This window comes from Camellia sinensis, chromosome 7 (genome assembly GCF_055761805.1).
Source record: "Camellia sinensis isolate YWXY chromosome 7, ASM5576180v1, whole genome shotgun sequence".
Classification (NCBI taxonomy): Eukaryota; Viridiplantae; Streptophyta; class Magnoliopsida; order Ericales; family Theaceae; genus Camellia; species Camellia sinensis.
The window spans coordinates 178,788,575-178,808,688 of NC_138967.1; the positions used below are offsets into that span (position 1 = coordinate 178,788,575).

At 40.5% G+C, this 20,114-nt stretch overlaps 1 protein-coding gene across 2 annotated transcripts in view; it reads right to left on the reverse strand.

Annotated features, from left to right (window-relative positions):
- Positions 1-19,258, reverse strand: part of LOC114277182 (G-type lectin S-receptor-like serine/threonine-protein kinase At4g27290) — a 50,674-nt gene extending 31,416 nt beyond the window's left edge. The window contains exons 1-7 of one of the 2 annotated variants that reach the window (XM_082880007.1): positions 17,898-19,258; positions 15,981-16,121; positions 15,650-15,807; positions 13,057-13,267; positions 12,539-12,776; positions 12,307-12,457; positions 10,751-12,225 (exon numbers count right to left, since the gene is read on the reverse strand). In XM_082880007.1, the coding sequence (XP_082736133.1) occupies positions 11,920-12,225; positions 12,307-12,457; positions 12,539-12,776; positions 13,057-13,267; positions 15,650-15,807; positions 15,981-16,121; positions 17,898-19,248 (2,556 nt within the window). In that variant the 5' untranslated portion in view covers positions 19,249-19,258 and the 3' untranslated portion in view covers positions 10,751-11,919. Of the gene's footprint in view, positions 1-8,498; positions 8,519-10,750; positions 12,226-12,306; positions 12,458-12,538; positions 12,777-13,056; positions 13,268-15,649; positions 15,808-15,980; positions 16,122-17,897 lie in introns of those variants that run through there. The other variant, XR_014336480.1, reaches the window with a different exon arrangement.
- Between the last annotated feature and the right edge of the window lie 856 nt (positions 19,259-20,114).

Consider the following 20,114-nt stretch of genomic DNA (forward strand, 5'->3'; position numbering starts at 1 on the left):
GTGTCCAAAGTGCTTGGGGAATGCCTGCTGGGTTGGAAGCAATTGTGCTAGAACTAACCTAGCAAAAGATAAATAAAGCGAAAAGGAAATAAATAAACAGATAAACAGACAGCATAACAGCTTAAAATAAATGCATGACACACAGCCTGGCATAACAACACACAGTCGATAAGCTGAATACACACTGTCCTCAAACACTGGTTATTATCCCTGAATCACTGTTCCCAAAAGTTGAATCTGATACCCGCAGATAACTGATTCTTAAATGCTGACTGATGCCCGCAGGCCTGATACCCACAATACTGAACTGATGCCCGCAGGCCTGATGCCCAAACTCATACACTGATACATGCATTCCTGTAGAGACGCACTCTAAAGCACATAACAGATAAGTGAGAGCCAAAACACCCCTATGTTGGGGTAGGGTTTCCCTGTCCTATTTTGTCAAGAGCTAGGGTTTCACTACGCACGCAGCGGTTTCAAACAACCTATAAACGGGTAAGCAACCTGTCCTAGTTTGGAATGGTCACTATGGATCCGAATATGCACTAGGTCGAATGGTCAAAGAGGGTGCCCCGGTAAAACCGGGGTTTGTGTTCTGCAGACCCCACAACCGGTCAGCCTTATGGTCATGCCTTGACAAGACAAGCCTTCGGCAAACCGTTCAGGAATAGCAGATGGCAAACACGGTGTCCTAGGCGCACCAATGCAAATGCAATGCAAAGAAACACACAAGTGTAGTCAAAAACAGATATCATGAGTTCGAGTCAAGTTCTCTAAATCCCCAGCAGAGTCGCCAGAAACTGTAGACGTCCCCGAACGCCCCCGGGAGGAACGAGCTCCCGTTCTGTTCATTTTGGGGTCACTACAGCTCAGGACTCTCAAATTGTCACGGTTCTAAGTCTGAACCAAAGAGTCCAAATCCGGCAAATCGTTTTGAGAAAAATAGATTTTTGAAAGAAGTGCCAAACATGGACTGCTTTGCCAGATACAGAGTCGCCACCTAAATGTTTTTTTATGGGAAATTTAGGAAACCCTGACTCGGTGCCAAAGGCCACGTGTCCGTCATCACCAAAGTTGCCTCGGCTCGGGAACTTGGGTACGATTGGGGAAGGTCACTTCGTGAGCACCCCCGCTTACCCGATCAAAGATCGGCCTCTACTAACCATGATATCTATTTTTGAAAACATTGTATGTTCTTATTCCGGTTATTAGCCTAGGTTACTATGTGATGCGCACAGCATATAAGTATAGACCGGGTCGCCCGAATTGGAACAAAACACTTCATGCTTGTTTATTTGAAAGATGGTTTGCTACTCGCAAGTAGGCTTAAAATGCAGATTTTGCCACCCGCAGGTGGGCTTAGAAAAGATGGTTTTGCCACTATCTAGTGGGCTTAAATCATTTGATGATTTATTCCAATCCAAGTAACCCAACCTTCACCCACAGGCATTCAGGCAGTTATATCACATAAGCAAGTAGCCTCATGGTAAGCATGCTATTTTGGCATTCACTCACACGCATGCAAGGATGCTATAGCATAAAGCTCACCGGGTACTCCAAGCCAAAACAAAAACTCATTAGAAATCATGCATGAATCCTAAGCATACAGAAATGCCTAATGCAACACATGCAAAAATGCAAACTATAGCAGGCTCGGCTATTCTAAACATGGCATATGAAATGCTACAACTAACATGTATTCAATTTGGAATTTGAAAATACAATGCAGTTAGTATGATGCGCCGAGCCCGGTGCATGTAAAACAGATGAATGAATGCAAACATGCTATCATACTGTATGCTAATTGAAATATGTCCTAATCTAACCATCATAAGCGGATAAATAAAAGGGAGAAAGACGTGGGGTTGGAAGACATACAACACACATACGCACACTTATTACAGTTATGCCCTCGCGCAGAGGGTCCAAATAAATATACAGTCCCGAATAAAAGAATATTACAGTCCAAATAATACAGTCCAAATAATATACAAATTCCTAATTAATTAATCAAATTAACTAAGAAAGCTGTAAAACTGGCGTGCAAGCCAGGGACTGCCTTGCTCCTGATGGATGATGCATATCTGGGCTGCCTTGCGCGGAAATCCACTAGGATGCCCCAATTAGCCTCTATTTTGTGATTTTTCTTGGAAAGCGCGTCAAACTCTGGAAGTTTGCTGATTCTTCATTTGCTGCAACAGAGAGCAGGAAAGGGGCATAGCAATGTATTTTCACAGATATATGCATGCCTCGATCCTCGTGCCACAAATCACGCATATCGATGCATGATGGCCGAGGAGTCGAATTGCACAATTTAATATGGGATGAATGCACATGAAAACACAACAAGAGCCTAACTCCATCATGGATGATCCGGAGTGTTGGTGACTGGGGAATTGAGATACATTCCGTCACTCGGAGTACGAAATGCACCTCGTTTCCCGTGCTCGGGCTAACTCCTATCCCGAACACGATGCAATATGCATGACATGCATGAAATGCGACTAAGATACAATCCTAACATACACAATGCTATGAAAATGAGACGCCTCGAAATGCGTGCACACGGGCACGTAAACCGAGAAAATGACAGAATGCGATCTAAGATATAACCTAGTATGCACTATGCTGTAAAAATAAAATGCCTCGAAATGCGTGCATACGGGCACGCAAATCGAGAAAATGACATACGCAATGCAAATGACATAGAAATATGATATGGGCTTACACTAACATGAGAGAGCCTCAGCCACACTCACATAAGAGGCCGATGGATGAAAATGAAGTGTCTCGAAATGCATGCACACGGGCACGCAAACCGAGGCAATGGCATACGCAATGCAATGGCATAGAAAATGGTATATAGAATGCAACATGGACTTATACTAACATGAGAGAGCCTCAGCCACACTCACATAAGAGGCCGATGGGTGAAAATGAAGTGCCTCGAAATGCGTGCACACGGGCACGCGAACCGAGGTAATGGCATACGCAATGCAATATGGCTAAAATGGCATGCAAACATGCTAATGGATTTTCAGCACTGAAATGTGAGGGAAAACAGCCCCGAAATGGGGCGAAAGTACACCCGATGCAAGGAATAGTCCCGAAACATGAACTTTGGCACCCGAAATGGCCTATAGCTATACCAAACATGCACAATATGGATATGCAATGAATAGACAGTAGCAAGGAAGCCCCAAAATCAGTATTTTTCCAGTACAAATCATGGCCAAACAGCAAGCAAAGATAAGGCAACAATGGCATGCAAAAATAGGGGCCAAGAGAGGGCAATGAAACAAGTGGTATATACAAAACCCAACCTGAAAAATGTCCTTCTAAAACACTGAAGAGGGAACAAAAATATGCACATTTACAGTTTATGGCCGCCCCAAAATCAGTATACAAACATGCTAGAAATGCAATGCAAAATGAGGCTCAAAAGTGGCTATAACACAAAGTGTACAAAATATTCATCAAAAAGCCAAAGACCCTTAATGAAACATGAAGAATGGTCCAAAATAAGACTATTTTTAGTTCTATAAAATGACTAAAAACCGAAGCACAATAGGCTGCCAAGACATGCAGGAAAAGGGAACCAAGGAGGGATATAACATGAAGTAGCATATGGAGGTCCCAAAACATGAAAGGCCCTTAATAAAACATGAATAATGGACCAAAATAAGACTATTTTTAGTACTGTAAAAAGGCCAAAAACCGAAGCATAATTGGCTGCCAAAACATGCAAGAAAAGGGGACCAAGGAGGGATATAACATGAAGTAGCATATGGAGGTCCCAAACCATGAAATGCCCTTAATAAAACATGAAGAATGGACCAAAATAAGACTATTTTTAGTACTGTAAAAAGGCCAAAAACAGAAGCATAATAAGCTGCCAAAACATGCAAAAATGGGACCCAAAAGAGAATATAAAGGAAAGTATAGCATGGAGGTCCCAAACAGTGTTGATCCCTTCTTCAATGTTGAAGAGGGGCTCAAAATAAGCCTATTTTTAGTTCTGTAAAATGCCCAAAAATGGAAGCATAATGGGTTACCAAAGCATGCAAGAAAATAGCATTTAAGGAAGATATTGAAGCAAGTGCAAGATCGGGGGCTCAAACAGGGTTGAGCCCTTAAGAAAAAGTTAAAAAGAGCTCAAAATAAGGCCACTTTCAGTTATGGCCGGAGCTCAAAGCAAAAAGCATATATGGCTAAGAAATGTTGCAAGAATAAGCTCAAAAAGGGGAAAATGGCAACTCACCCTTGTAGACCAATCTTTGGTTACTTCTTGGACCGAGTTGCAGCACCTTTAGCCTCTGAGAAGCCTTCCTTGCTGCTGGAAATGGAGTGGTGGTGGTGGTGCTTGGTGGTGATGAAGGAATGGGGTAGAACTTAGGAGTTTTTTGAGAAAATGAGAGAGATAGAGGGAGATTTGGATGCCTATGCTTGAAGCAAATTTTTCTAACCCCTAATGCCAATGCTTGCAGCTGGTTATAAGGACCAAAAGGAGGGGAAGCATGGAAGGAAAGGGTGGGGGAAAAGGACCAAGGCTTTCCCCCACAAAATATCCCCCGGATTGAGATATTTTGTGGGGGATACAGCTATACAGCTGTAAAGTGTGTATTGCAAGGAACATGGCCGGCCAGGTTTTGGAGCTGCAGGTGGCCGGCCGGCCACCTCCCCTAGCCGGCCGGCTAGGGGTCAAAAAGGTCAAGTTGATTTTCTGGCCGGCCACCACAAGAAGGTGTCCTCCCAGGTCCCCTCATCACAACCCTATGGTTCAAAATTGGCAACTGTAAAACAGGAGGGACAACAAGCCACTTTCAAGGGGGGGTCAAAAGGGTCAAATAGAATTAATGGCCGGCCACCAACTTTTAGGATCCTCCCATGTGTGTACAACACAAATATGTGGTTCAAAGTTCAAGAAAAAGGGTCCAGGTTGTTCAACATTAGCTCGGAAATGAGAAAAACGGGCATCGGAGGGCGAAAATGGAATATAACTGGTTGCTAAGATAATTACTGGCCTCCCACCCTCCAGTGACCTTCCTGGTGATAAAACAGAGGTACCTGCCAAAAATAAACGAAAACCGATGCAAAACGAAAGTTTGAGGACAAAAACACGCAGTTCGGGGTCCCGAAAATGGGCTGTTAAGCACCGAAAGTGGCGTTCGGCCACGTAGTGGGTTTCCCAGACCCCAGTGTCCCTCAAAGGGAAGTAAAAAGGAAGTATGCCAAAAATCAGAGCAAATGGAGATGGTTAAGCGGTCCCGAACCGAGGCACACGGCCTGACGGCTCCGAAAACCGGGAACCGGGTCCCGAAATGGGCAAAATGGCCTACGGCCACAAAATGTAGCCCACGACCACTGAGAGATGGTCTACGGGACCTCTCCCTCCCCTCAGGAAAAGAAACAGAGAAAACCGAGTCTGGTTCGCAAACCGAGGCAAGGCACAGAAGAGGGTTCGGAAGTCCGGAGGTAGGGCTCGCGGTCGCGACTCTGAAACTTCTGAACGAGCACATTATGCAATATCACCAAATGCTCAATCGGTGATGTCTGAGTCTTAAGGTCGGTCAAAAATGGGGTGTCTACACCAACCAGTGGCGAAGTTGCCGGAGCCAAGTCTGTCTCCCGGAGTTTGAGTTGCTTGAACGCATCAAAATACATGATCTCGACCGAGCTTCCCTGATCGATCAAGATCCGTTTAACATCAAATTCCTTGACGTGTAGCGTTACTACTAGGGTATCGATGTGCGGCGTCTGGATACGCTCTAGATCCCTTGAGGTGAAACTAATCGCGTCTTTTTCTTCAGTCTTCCCCCTTTTGATGGCAGGCTGTACCGACAAAACTTCCCTCATATGCTCCGCCTTTTTTATCATGCCTCGGAGTTCGCAAACACGCTCCGGTTCCACGATGCCGTGGATGACATTAATAACTCCTTGTGGTGGTGCGTCTCGGTCATCCTGTCCCCTGGGATCGACCGGAGCCTGATTCGGCTTTACGCCGCCATCAATGTAAAGGCATAGGTGCCCGGCCGCGACCAGCTCTTCTAAGTGTTGCCTCAAAGGCAAACAATCCTCAATCCGGTGGCCTTTCTCCCTGTGGAATGTGCAACGATACCGCGGAAGCCCTTCTGTCCATCGCCCAACTTAGCAGGAAACTGGACATACTCCTCGTCTCGGATTTCACTAAGTATGCGATAAATTGGAATCTTGAAGACCGTGGTGATGCCAGTCCTTGCCTTCAATCTTCTGTTGGCATCCGCAACATCATCTCGGGTGTAGTCATCCCGGTCGTTCTGACGTCCTCTACCCCGGTTCTTACGATTCAAGCCACGGTCTGATTCCTCTGCTCTGTCACTTGAGCGGCTGGACTCTCGCCCAACTGCGTGCACTTTGCCTGCCGTCTTCTTGTCTGTTGCTACCGGAGTTGATTTCATGGTAGATGCTTACGGATCATCCTCGACCCGGATGTGCTCATTAATGCGCTGCATGAGCTGGCCCATGGACGTCGGTTGGTGCATGGTGAGCGAGTCCCGCAGTCTATGTCCGACCGGGAGACCATGCTTGTATTGAGTGATTGCAAGGTTGACCGGGCAATCCAAGATCTCGTTGAAGGTCTCCCAATACCTGGAGTTATATGCCTTCAGTGTGTCGCTCAGTTCCATCTTGACACTTAGTAAGTGATCGACTTCCTTTGGTGTTTTTGTGTTGGTTTTGAAGCGCGTCACAAAGGCTTCGGCCAACTGGTGCCACCTTTGTATGCTCGCTTCCGGTAACCTCTCGAACTACTTCAAGCCCAACTCGCCTAAACTTGACGGAAAGATAAGGCACATAAGCCCGTCATTTCGCCGATGTCCGGCCATAACCTGTCGGAAGTGGCTTACGTGCATGTAAGGATCAGTTTTTCCGTCGTAGAGTGTGAACTTAGGCTGGTGGAAGCCTGCCGGAAGCGGTGTTGTTTCTATTTCTAGGGAAAAAGGAGTGGCGCTCAGCCTGGCCAGGTCCGTATCTACGAAGAGTGGCGCTGCTTGGCGAGGTGGAGGCATTCCGGCCTCCTCGCTGGCGTGAACCCCATAGGATAGCCGTTGAAACACCGGCACCCTTTCAGCCTCGCGACGGCGAGCTCGTTCCTTCAAGACTGCCCGCAAATCCTCTGAGTGAGCAGAATATGAGTACCTCGACGTCGTCACCGGACGCGAGGGCTGGTATGTGCTATCCTGCGTGCTGGAATTTTCTGCGCGAACGCTTGAATCATCAACTTTGTAGCTTCTGGTAATGGAAATGAATGGAGTGTGTCGCTGACTCTGATTGCTTGAACGGTGGGATGGGGTGCGCTCACTGTGGTCTATCACTCCATCTACACCCTTCCCCTTGACATGCCGCTTCAGTTCCTCCATCTCCGCCGCCATTCGCCGGATGACAGCGTCCTGGTCCTTCAACTCATTTTCCAGACGTCTGGCGTGTGAATCTCTTCTCTGCCGGTGACTGTCTGGACTGCGTGAATGACCATGACTTCTTTCGCGCTTATCCCGCGCATCTCCCGACTGGCCTCTGGTGGGTGTCTCCAAGTCTGCCATTGGATGGATGACGGGAGGTCCTTCTCTCCTTCGGGTGAACTCCGGCGTGGCTCCGTCTATGGTAGACAATGAAAACTCCTCGTTGTTCGCCATGGATGGCGATCAGACGAGCCTGGAAGACAAGGTTTTGTCTGTCAAGGTTCCCATAGACGGCGCCAATCGTGTGGGGAGCAAATATTTCAGCAAGCCCGTACTCCTTTCTTCCTAGCTCCGTTTCTGTCCGATCACCTGAAAGCACAATGAGGGTGAGCTACCCGGTGGTGTGTGGCGGGAAAACCCCTTCGACGATCTAATTAGCACACACCTTAGGGAGAGGAGAGAGAGAGTGTTTGAGTGTAGGAGTTCCTTACAAAGTGTTCGTCTGTGTATGGGGGGCGTAGTCATGCTTATATACCTTTTGCGCCCCAAATCTACTCCCAGTGATCTCTCAACACGTGGCACTACTATCCCATCTGTCAGCATAAACCTTGCTGAGCACCACCTAACCCAACCGCCTGCCCATGCTCTGGGGAGCTCGGCAGCCGGGCAGTATCATCTCGACCATCGTCTGCCATGCTGCGTTTCATGCCCAAGTACTCCAACAGCTAAGCTCAGAGGAGGACCGGACTCGGCGGCATCTCGGCAAAGCCGAGCTCGGGACTACTTACACTTGTCTGCGGTCGACCTACCTGCCGAACAAACAGGTACCTCGGTCCAACCTTGCCTTTCCAGGCGCCGGTCACTTATCTTGACTGGCTTCGCCTCCGCCAAACATGTAGCTCGGTCCAACCAAGCGTTGCCTTAACCAAGCAACTTCTTTCCAAACTGGGCCACACATCCTTGGCCCAACACTTGCCCGACCCAAATCTGTCCGGCAAAACTCTGTCTGGCCTAGATCTATCCGGCCCAGTACCAGATCATTAATCTCCCTCTTAGAACCTTGTCAGGCTTCTTGGATGCTGCATTCAAGGAGAAGAAAGGATGTTAATCTATGAGTATATGTGCAACAAAAGTTTAAATTATTTTATTTATGGTTTGTGCCTCTAAACCCTTCATATTTTGGGTTTGTTCGGTCACCTGCATATCGCTTTCTTACATGGTCACTAATGCATCTTAAAATTTACGAAGGGTCAAAATGATGTGCAGATCAGCATAGAAGTGCATTACTGGCTTGGCAAAAGAGGTTTGACATTGTTATGGGGATTGCACGGGGACTTCTGTATCTCCACCAAGATTCTAGATTAAGAATAATTCACAGGGATCTCAAAGCAAGCAATATTTTGCTAGACAATGATCTGATTCCAAAAATTTCAGATTTTGGCTTGGCAAGAATTTTTGAAGGAGAACAAATTTGTGCAAAAACAAAAAGAGTCATTGGAACATAGTAAGTTGTATTTACTATTAAATCAAAATTTTCTATCATTCAGAAGACTTTATAGTTGCAAATTCTTGCAGTGGCTATATGTCTCTAGAGTACGCAATTGACGGGAAATTCTCAGTGAAATCTGATGTATTCAGTTTGGGTGTGCTTTTGTTAGAAATAGTGAGTGGCAAAAGGAACAGAGGTTTTCATCATCCTGATCACCACCACAATCTTCTAGGGCATGTAGGTACTAGAAACAATAAAATAGTTATCTCTCTTTATAGATATATCTGTGCATATCAATCTATCTATCCCTGTGGCTATCTAACTTAATGCATATCTACTGTTTCTTAAGGATGACAAAATATATGTTCTGTGAAGAAAATAAATAAAATAAGTGCATGGTTTGCAATTACTTTAGACATGGTTGCTGTGGAATGAAGACAGAGCTTTGGAACTAATGGAAGCATGTTTGAAGGATTCATGTGTTGAATCTCAAGTACAGAGATGTATTCAAGTGGGTCTATTATGTGTTCAGAAACTCCCACAAGACAGGCCGGCAATGTCATCTGTAGTGTTCATGTTGGGAAATGAGGAAGCAATATTGCCTCAGCCTAAACAACCCGGTTTCTTCATTGAAAGAAGTTCCATTGATACAGATACTGCAACAAGAAGTGAAGAATTTTATACGAATGGTGAAGTAACCATAACAATATTGGATGCTAGATAGAGTGTTCATCGCAGTTGTTAATATGATTTTAGAAATAGAAGTTATTTCAACTTCAAAACTTTTGTGGATTTCATTTTATTTCTTAAAACCACGGAGCTCAAAAATTTTCTATTTATTTATAATTTGGTTTCAAATATCAAAGCACTCTCCTCTACAATAAGATACAGTAAGTCCCATGGACATTCTGCAAGTAAATTAAACACCAAAACATGATATGAGAAGCATCTAGATTTTCTGATGAGCCTAATTTATAACGTGACTGCGTCAATAACTAAAATGTAGGACATAGACTGATCAAGTATTGGCTCAGCACAAGCATTTCCAGTGCCCAACTTTACATAAAGACTGTTCCATGGAAAAAAGTTTGTCATTGTGATTGGTTTTTGGCATGGTTTCAGTTCTTAAGTCCTGTAAAGTGGGCCAAAATCAAATCTAGACAAGCTTGTCAAGCTAGCTCTTCTAGAAAATTCAAGGATAGTGTTCTACTTGTTCAAAAATGAAATTTTTAGGGAAGAAGATCCCCCAAGTATCATCAGAAAAATAAAAGAAACGATTCCACTTCAACCAACCTCGAACAATCTTCGTAGAAATTAACCAAGTTGTTACTAAAACAACATAATTCATAGCTCAAATCACCTGAACAAAGGCTTGATTCCAATTATTTGGGGGTTTAGAACTACATAAAACTAAAATGACAAAAAAATAAAAATAAAAATAAAAAAGGGGGAGAACAAAGAGTTTCTTATAACTATATACCAAAACTAAGTAATATTTCAGTTTGAAATTAGTGGTATACCAATGTCACTTCCATCAGATATGAATACGTGGTTATGCTTCTGTAGTTAAAAACATCTTGACAAGTCACACTAATTTCCATTGCATACAAATATAAATACATATTCACAGTGATTTTTTGAACATCAATTTTATACCATGATATTTTTACAAACATCAATTGTGCAAAAGACAACTAAATATTTGATGACAATGCAGAGCTACAGGAATGAGGCTAATTAGCAATATCAACGGCAGGTTTCCAGAAATTAAAATAGTCGAGAGAGAGAGTAGACAACATATGTATGTATATGTAAAAAACACACACATACACAAATGCCAACACACACATAAGCACATTATGAGAAATTATATTTGAGAGTTCAAGAAAAGGATGGCAAACCGTAATTGCAGAATCAAAGCGTCCACTTCTGCAATTTGCAGTCTGTTCGGTCAATCTACATTTTTCCTTTCAGTTTGGTTGCCGAGAAACTAGCAATAAAGGGAAGGTGGAAACCTTTCATCGGCAGGCCCAATGAATCCAACAAATGGTGTTGTTTCAACTGTGTTGCCAATGCAGGAACAGCATCCTGTTTTGGGTTGGGCATTGCTATTTTAAGGAGAAAATTGTTTTCGTTTTTTTTTTTTTTTTTTTTGTAACCAAACCAAATCAAGCCTTAAGTCCCATCAAATGGAATCGGTTACATGAATTCTTCTTCTCCACTCGACTCTATCAATGGCCATTTGGTTATTCAAATTAAAGAGATTCATATCTCTATTTACTACACTAACCCATGTCAATCTAGGTTTGCTCCTTCCCCTAACACTTCCCTCTACCGTCGTTGCATCGCATCTCTTTACTACTGCTTTTGTTGGTCTCCGTTGTATATGACCAAATCATCTCAATCTATTTTCTCTCAACTTATCTTCTATCAGTATTACTCCTACCCGTTCACAAATATACTCATTCCTAACTTTGTTTTTTCTAGTCTTGCCGTACATCCACCTTAGCCTCCCCATTTCAGTAACACTCATCTTATCTAAATATTGTTTCTTAGTTGCTTAATTTTTTTTTTTGTTTTTTTTGTTTTTTGTAATTTCAGAAATAAAAATAATGAAATTTCATTATTGCCTATGATTTTTATTTTTTGCACAAACAAAGTTTCACAAAATTTAGAAAAAATCTTTTATATGTATCACACAAAATTTTATTAATTATGATGATAACCTATGAAGGTTTGCAAGGCCGAGTAAACAAGAAACAATGACTAATCATAGCATCCATCTTGTAGATAGGTATAAAATCTAACTAAATCCACCTAAACTCCAATGATTACAGGACTTTCCAAACTAATCCCAAATGTAATTCAAGTGAAAATTACAAAAAGGGGAACTGGTTTATACAACTTAAACTATCTTTGAATGCAGTAAAGATTTTCATTTTATTTAATAGGTTTTGGGGCATATAGTTTACATCAACACAATATATGTTTCTATCGAGCATCTAACAGAGTAATGGTGATTTCATTGGCTGAAACTGTTGCATCCTTGCTTGACGAACAACTAGCCTCATGAATATTCCTTTCAGTAAAGAAGCCAGGCTGTTTGACCTGAGGCAATGCACCTTCACTACTCAACATTAGAACCACAGATGACATGCTTGGCCTATCCTCTGGACATTGTTGCACACATAAAAGACCCACATGGATTGATCGCAACATTTCATTTAGGTAGCATGAGTCCCATAGAGCCTCATCAATTAATTCCAACGACCTACCTTCTTTATAGAGTCTCCATGCCTGAACAATCCATTACAATATTAACAGTACTTCTTGGAAAACATACATATGCAATGATAGCTTTAAGCTTCGTACACTTACATGCCCAAGTAGGTTGAGGCGGTGACCTGGATGATAGAAACCTCTGTTTCTCTTCCTACTCACAATCTCCAGCACCAAAACACCAAAGCTGAATACATCAGATTTTACTGAAAATAGCCCATCCACTGCATACTCTGGAGCTATGTAGCCACTGTAGAGAAACGCTAAATGAAGAACCAGATTTTGAAGCAATAAAAGTGGATTAGACGAAACATGTTATGGAGATTCTTACCGTGTTCCAACCACTATGTTTGTATTTGCTTGTGTCTCATTTCCTCCTAACCTTCTAGCCACTCCGAAGTCAGATATTTTTGGGTTCATGTCAATATCCAACAAAATATTACTAGCTTTGAGATCTCTATGAACAATTCTCAGTCTGGAATCTTGATGAAGATATAAAAGTCCCCGAGCAATCCCATTAATAATGTGGAAGCCCTTCGACCACTTTAGTAATGCGCTCTGGGTTCGATCTGTTTTTTTTGGGTCTGATTTAGTCCTTGCTCTTGCTAATTAGATGCATGAATTTTTTAAAAATCCCAATTTTTCTAGAAGACAAAGCTCATGCAAATGCACATGTAATAACAACCACATATAATTTTGGTCCCATTACCAAATAATTCAAAAGGTTTATATGGAACAAAAAGTATAAAAAAGAAAAAAAGAAAGAAAGAAAGATTGTTGGTTGGTCCAAGGGTGGAAGAGATGTGCCATACCAAAAATTGAAGTATTATAGTTTCAAGAAAGCCATACCAAAAATAAAGAAGTCCAGACTTTTGTTGGGCATGTATTCATAGATCAACATCTTTTCTTCTCCTTGAATGCAACATCCTAGAAGCTTCACGAGATTTCGGTGCTGAAGTTTAGCAATACAGATGACTTCATTCTTAAACTCATCAAGTCCTTGGTTAGAATTCTTTGAGAGCCGCTTCACAGCTATTTCTTGTCCTCCTTCTAGTATACCCTGGGAATTACCAATATAATTTATAGACTGTTCTTCCCTTAGAACTTAAAAGAAACCACTTTTATTGCCATTCTTATTATTTGTATCTTTTACATTTTTGTGTGTCGCTCTGGCTGACATTGGTTCAACAGGAACAATCATGACTAGTGATTTATGTAACAATGTTACCAAACACATACTTCAAAGACATAATTACACAGATTTATAAAGTTTCATATGTGAGAAAAGATGCATAAAACCAATTGTAAACTTAGAAAATTGAAGGAAAAATATACTATGTGATGCCAAATAACACCTAGGTTGTGTGATAAGGAAAGGGTAGATAATGTATTGCTTTGCATGAGTGAGTGTGGACAGGTGGAGGGGAATTACAAAGTTAGAACTTCTCTACAAGCTTTTAAAGGTCAGTCTCATAATTTTTCACATATAAATATATAAATTATTATTTGCTACATAGAATATTCAACTAGAATAAACAATCATTTTTCCATATTTTTCATATAGAATACTTAACTAGGTAATGACATTTTTGAAATAAATGCTCATCGATTGGTATTTTGATTTGAAATGATAAAATTCAAATCAACCACATCATTTGTATATCTTTTCAATATAATTTTTGTTCCTTTATGCCATTACTCAAAAAATGAAAAATAAAAAATAAATAGAAACAAGAAACGAAGTCCCAACCTATAACTGAATAGTCATTCAAGAAAGTGGAAAAAATGAAAGAGTAGCCATCTAAATAAGCTTGTTGGTGAGCCAATTTCCTGCTTTTGAATAATGATGATGTTAGTTCGTTAAGAACAATACCTACTCAATTTCTTTTTTTTTTACTAGAACCTGTATTGGTATTTAATTATCTTATTTTATAGAGAAAAGCAATTAATTATTTACCCTTCTTATCTTATGCTACAATATTCAGAAGAGGGATTACTATTTCCCTTATTTGTGGACATGTAGGTCGTTTAGAATCAGTAACGTGATAAGGTAGAATAGATTCTGAAGGAGTACAACAATTTTAGGTTTTATTTATGAAAAATTCTAGAAATCCCCTAGATGTTGATTTGTGATTAAACAATCAAGACAAATCGACACAACGATTTTACGTGGAAAAACCATAATTGGACACCTCCAATTGTGATAAAAAAACCACGGGCAAAAGCCACAAAACAATCCACTAAAAAGACATAAAGGAATTACACAGGTATACTCTCAATTACCAAGCGAATCCACGCCCGAATTGAACCAACTTCTATGTGTCTCTTCCAACCCCGTCTTCACCTCGGAATTGTCTTAACGATGAGCCACTCCAGAATCTACCAAAGTTTCAGGCTCGAATTCTTCAGAATCCACCGAAGAACAACTCTATCCTTTATGTAGAACAAACAAATAATCCTTTGATGTATACTCTTTAAACCATGAGTTGAATACTCAATCAAAACATCAAAGAAAACTAGCAAAATATCCCCAGATATAAACCCTAGAACCCAAGAAGACGATCTGGAGAAGTAATCCTAGATTTGGAGCAACTTGCGAATTTATAGAATCTGAAATCGCGAGGTCCGCTCGAGTGTGGGAATTGACGCTCGAGCAGGGACACTATATGAAGTGTTCCAAACCAGGATGTACGCTCGAGCGGGGATTTCGACGCTCGAGCGTGAAAACATGGATCATAGTATTTTTGCAGACACGCATACTTCTGGATATCACCATTCTCCGCTCGAGCGGGGAGGCTACTTTGAATGCATTTTTGCATTTTGCTTCGGGGGTGCTGCCCCTCGACCCCGCCGTGGCGCTGTCCCGGACCCGACAAGGGGCGCTGCCCCCTGGACCCTCGCGAGCTGACCGGGCAACTCGATCCCCGTCATAATCAACGAAATGGCAATCTTGAAAGAACTAACATCACAAAGCTTCTCTGTAAGGCAAAATTCGGGTTGGATTCGCATCTAAACACTCATAGCCTCATAGAAATAAAAAGTGCGAAAACAAATACAACTTAAAGGAGTTTTGTCAAACGGGTTTGCCAAAAATAAAAACCTAACAATTTAGGCTTTATTTATGAGTGAATTTGAAATGAAAAATAATTAAGGTTAAAATTTATAAAATCATAGGCAAGTTAATTATTGGACGTAGATGATAATTATAAAGTGTAGGATTGAATAAAAGATAACTTGGAAGAACTAAAAAGAAAGAAAGAACTCACTAGAAAGCAAGCTGCTTTCGAAACCTTGAATTAATACCTCGTCCGAACCGGATAGAAAATTCCTTACTAATTTTATTAAGATCCTTGTTGGAGTAGAATAAAATAGAAGGATTTCAAATAACTATATTCAGTATCAAGTTGTTATAGATTGCACAAGTGCGCCTTTACATTGTTACCTTGTAAACAGGTCCAAATCCACCCTCTCCAAGCTTGTTGTCAATTGAAAAGTTATTTGTGGAATTAGCTATTACAGCTAAGTCAAACAATGGTAACTCCAGATCTTCCTTCTGGCTTTTGTCATTGTAACCTTCTTCAGAGTTGAGCATTAGATTTCCTGTAATGCAGGGATGAAGTGGATGCAAATGAGATGAGTTGATCTAACAAAGTAATATACCATTACTAGGAAGAACACATCAGCACATAATACAGAATATATATATTTGTGTGCATATCTTTTCTTTTTGTCTTCTAAATTAAGTTTACCACATAATTACTCATCTCACATACTTTCTTTGTTCAGCTGTAAATTCTTCTTCTTTTTTCGGAGATGCAAGGTTATGCTGATACCCAGCAGAAGAAGTCCAAATAATAATGCCAAGATCACTTCGACTATCTTTTTTTTCTTGCCACTGAAGCCAACTTGGTGAACTGTTGAATCCTCAATTCATTTAAAGCAATGGTTAATTCATTCAGGTAATACAACCATGAGAGTACAAACATATGTATAATGTCAATTGCTATATATATAATTAGAAAATAAGTAACAAAATACATTCAACCAAGGCTAGTAACATAATGAGGTCAAGCCAGGCCTTAGTAGATTCTGTGATGCCGTCACTTTTAACCATGATGGGTATTAAGGGAAGCTGAATTTGAAGGAGAAACCTGCCCTTAATTTATGAACATTACTATACACTCGGTAGAAGAGGTTATCAATTTTTCAAAGTGCTAGGGGCTCTACAAGTGGCCAATCTGTAGTTGTTGCCTCTTGACTTTACAACTGCTTTGTCAGAAAGTTTGCAAGCCTGGTTTACTTTAATTTATACGCTTCACAGTTAAACCAAAGGTACAACTTAGGAATAGAACTTTATCTCTGCTTCTGATTCTAGATTTTCCCCTATGAAGTCTTCTCCCAACTGCAGCTGAGTGCACTTTATATGGGTGGTGTCATGATATGGTGGTGTGTGTAGCGGCAAAAATTAACATGTGGGGCAGAAAATTCAGTGCAGTCATGTGTTCTAATGGTTTGCGGTCATGTGGTTACTTTGTGATGTAACTTGAAAACATCACACAAAGAAAATGATTTGCAGTCTATTTATTTCGCTAAAACACAAATTTTAGATACAATAGATAATAACTTCAGGGATGAAGAGACACGAGGGGACAAACCGAAGAAGTCCACTAGGGGCCTTGAATTCACAAGGAGAATAGAGGGAAAAAAGAAAAAGGGGGAAACCCTAGAGTCCACCAAGGGGCTTGAATCCACAAGCACAAGGGGAAAGAAGGGGGAAGGATACATGGAGCCACAACTCTAATAAACCCAAGGGTTACTCACATATTGACCCTGTCTCAACTGACCTAATTGAGCCATATTTGTAAAGTCTTCAAACCCTTAAAATGCAAAATTACGAAAATAATCCTCACACAAAAAATACAATAACAAATAAGGCCATCATAATTTTCCGAGTGATGATTTAGAGCACTAAATTTGAAGCTCTAAAAACACCACTAATGAGGTGGCAATGTAAAGAAAAAAAAATAAAACAAAATAAAGGCCAAACTATCACATCAGTGGTGGGCTTCACATGATGCCACATCGTTAGTGGTGCATTAGTGATGCTAAATTAGTGGTATGAAGCATTTTTCTAATTTTCCCAATGGACCACATCACGTCATTGACTCTACTTTTCCTTAATAACGGTCACATGCCTTGCTATTATTAGATGGGCACATGGCCAAGTGGTGTTCCCAGTGCACCAAATAACTGCTCGTGTAGCGGGGATTGTAATAGAGAGTCTTGATATATTCTGTATATGTGGCAGCCAAAAGCTCTGGCACTTGGCAGTGACGGAAGTGCCTGAAGGGTGCATCAACCTATTTTGGGATAGAATTGATGATGAATCGCATGATTCACGATTTGATTCACATTTTACGATTCATGCGATTCTTGAAACTATAGGGTTTGATAGATTCCGACCACTTCTTACCTCTTTTGACAAAAATGAAACTTAAAAGATTAAAATGACAAAAAACACATACTAAAAGAACCATACATATATTTTGTCCTAAAATATAATCAAATTTTATAAGCATCAACATGTGTATGCCTGTAAAATCACTAATGTATGTGTTTGGCAGTCAAAGAGAGCATCGTTTAGTTATAATGTAAAACCACTAATGTATGTGTTTGGTATGAATTCTTACCCAACTCAGAGGAAGCCATCCTTATGTAAATGTCTTGCCCATTTTCACTGAACTCTCTCATGTCAATCAATTCATCAAACCAAAGCAAGCAGCCACTTCCACCTCCTCTTATGTCTAAATTTGTGTAAGCCGTACAAGAGCAGTTTTTCAAGCATAGCATCTCGCATTCCCTTAAGGTCATGCTCTTGTTAAACCAGGAATATCTTGTGTCTGGCATTTTATAATGTGAATACTTGAGAAATCCATCTCCGTTACGGCAATCCAATGGTGTCCTCCGAACACACCCATCAGACCAATCTCCATTTTCCCATTGCTTCGGATATTTGGGCACAAACTTACTCAAACAACCGCATACTGGTATGTTTTCAACGTTACAGCTACCATATGAACCACACCGTTTATAATAATCACAATTATCTGTCGGTGCATTCAGGTAAAGGGCCCATTCCTGGGTTCGATCAATCCATGTGAAGCGCTGCATAATGCCATTATGACTCAGAGCAAACCTTGAAACAACTGAGTTGTTAATGAGTTCATAACCATAATACACCTCCTCCTCAGTGAAAACTAATCCATATTTGTAGATGGAATTTGGTTTAAGGTTTGGTCTCCCACTGAATCCGAGACCATTCCATGGTCCAGATCGATGCAGCTCAATGGAACCATTTCTCAAAATTAGTTGTGGATATCCTTGGGGATCACACCAAAAGGAAAAATCACCTTGAGCTGGATCATCACTGCTCTTCCATGAAGAGAGGTGCCGCTCTTGGCCCGTTACAAAATTCTTTCCAAGCTTCATGCCTGGTAAAAGAGTATCACACGGATAATCAAAGCTTTGCCACAAAATATTATCATTCACATCTTTCACAACAAGATTTCCTGACTCCATAAGTTGTGCAACAGGGTCCTGTGTGGATCTTGTCACATTGGGAGACCAAATGACACTGCCGGTACCATTGACAAGGGCAAGAATTCCAGGGTTGATTACCTTCAAGACACCTGATGAATCGATGAGTGGGGTTTCTCTGTTGGCAACCCATACAACAGTCTTAACAGATATTTTCTTGTACCATATTCCCAAGTATTGATTCTGCGAATTGTCAGGGCTGAAAAATCCCATCACAAAGCTTCCACCACATGAAACTATGGTCTGGCTGCCTGTAATGGAGTGGCTTTTAGTTATTGTGTCTACTGCTTTGGAGATTATTAAGATGGAAAATAAAGAGGAAAACAAGAAAGGTATTTTGAGGACATCCATTGATGGTCTAATGTCCAATTCATGGAATTCCTGTGTTCTTCCGTTGGACTTGGTATCGTCAATAAAGAAGACATGAAATTCCAGAGTCATCATTTACAGCAAGTCTTCCTTTCCCCTCACTGGGTCATTATTTGCAATAAGTCTTCCTTTCCCCCTCGTTGGGGGCATTATTTAGAAAAGGGTAAATGACAAATGCATCTCCTGATATTTGTTTAAAATATAAATTGTCTCTTATAGTTTAAAAAATTACAAATATTTTACTGTCAAAATTTTTTATTTAACATAATTAATTGAAAAAGTGAAATTTCTAACGGTTCACCTATACAATAATAAAATTATTTAAATTATTAATTGAAATAAAATTTTAACATTATTAAAAATTATTAATTAACTTGATGATTTATTAATGAAAAGACTTATTTATTATGAAATTAGAAATTTTAGAAGGCATAATGTAATTTTTAAAATTACAAAAAATAATTTATAATTTAAATAAAGTTTATGGGGTACGTTTGTAATTTACCCTTTAGAAAAACATACTTCCTAAATTTTAAATGTATCTTTTTTCAGTGGGAACTTGGAACAACCAGGTATTGGGAATCTTTTGATAATAAAATTCATAGACCAGCATAATTTTGTCCCCTTCTTTTGTTTGCCCATTTTTTATTGGGTAAATGACCTGATATCTTCTCTGATGCGGCATGATAAAGCTGTCATCACTGAAACTGAAGTCATACTTTAGAAATTGCCATTTTAATCTTCTGTTCTTCTTCTTTTTTTTTTTTTTTTTTTTTTTTTCCGGTTAAGGTTAAGCATACAGATAACAAAAACTAATACCACTATCAGCCCAACAAACCCGTATTTTCTCTCTATTAGACATCAAATTTGGAGAGCAGGCAGTTTTTTTCTTTTTGGAGCCTTCTAAAACTTCCTTTCAATTAGTGGTCCAAAGGGTTGGA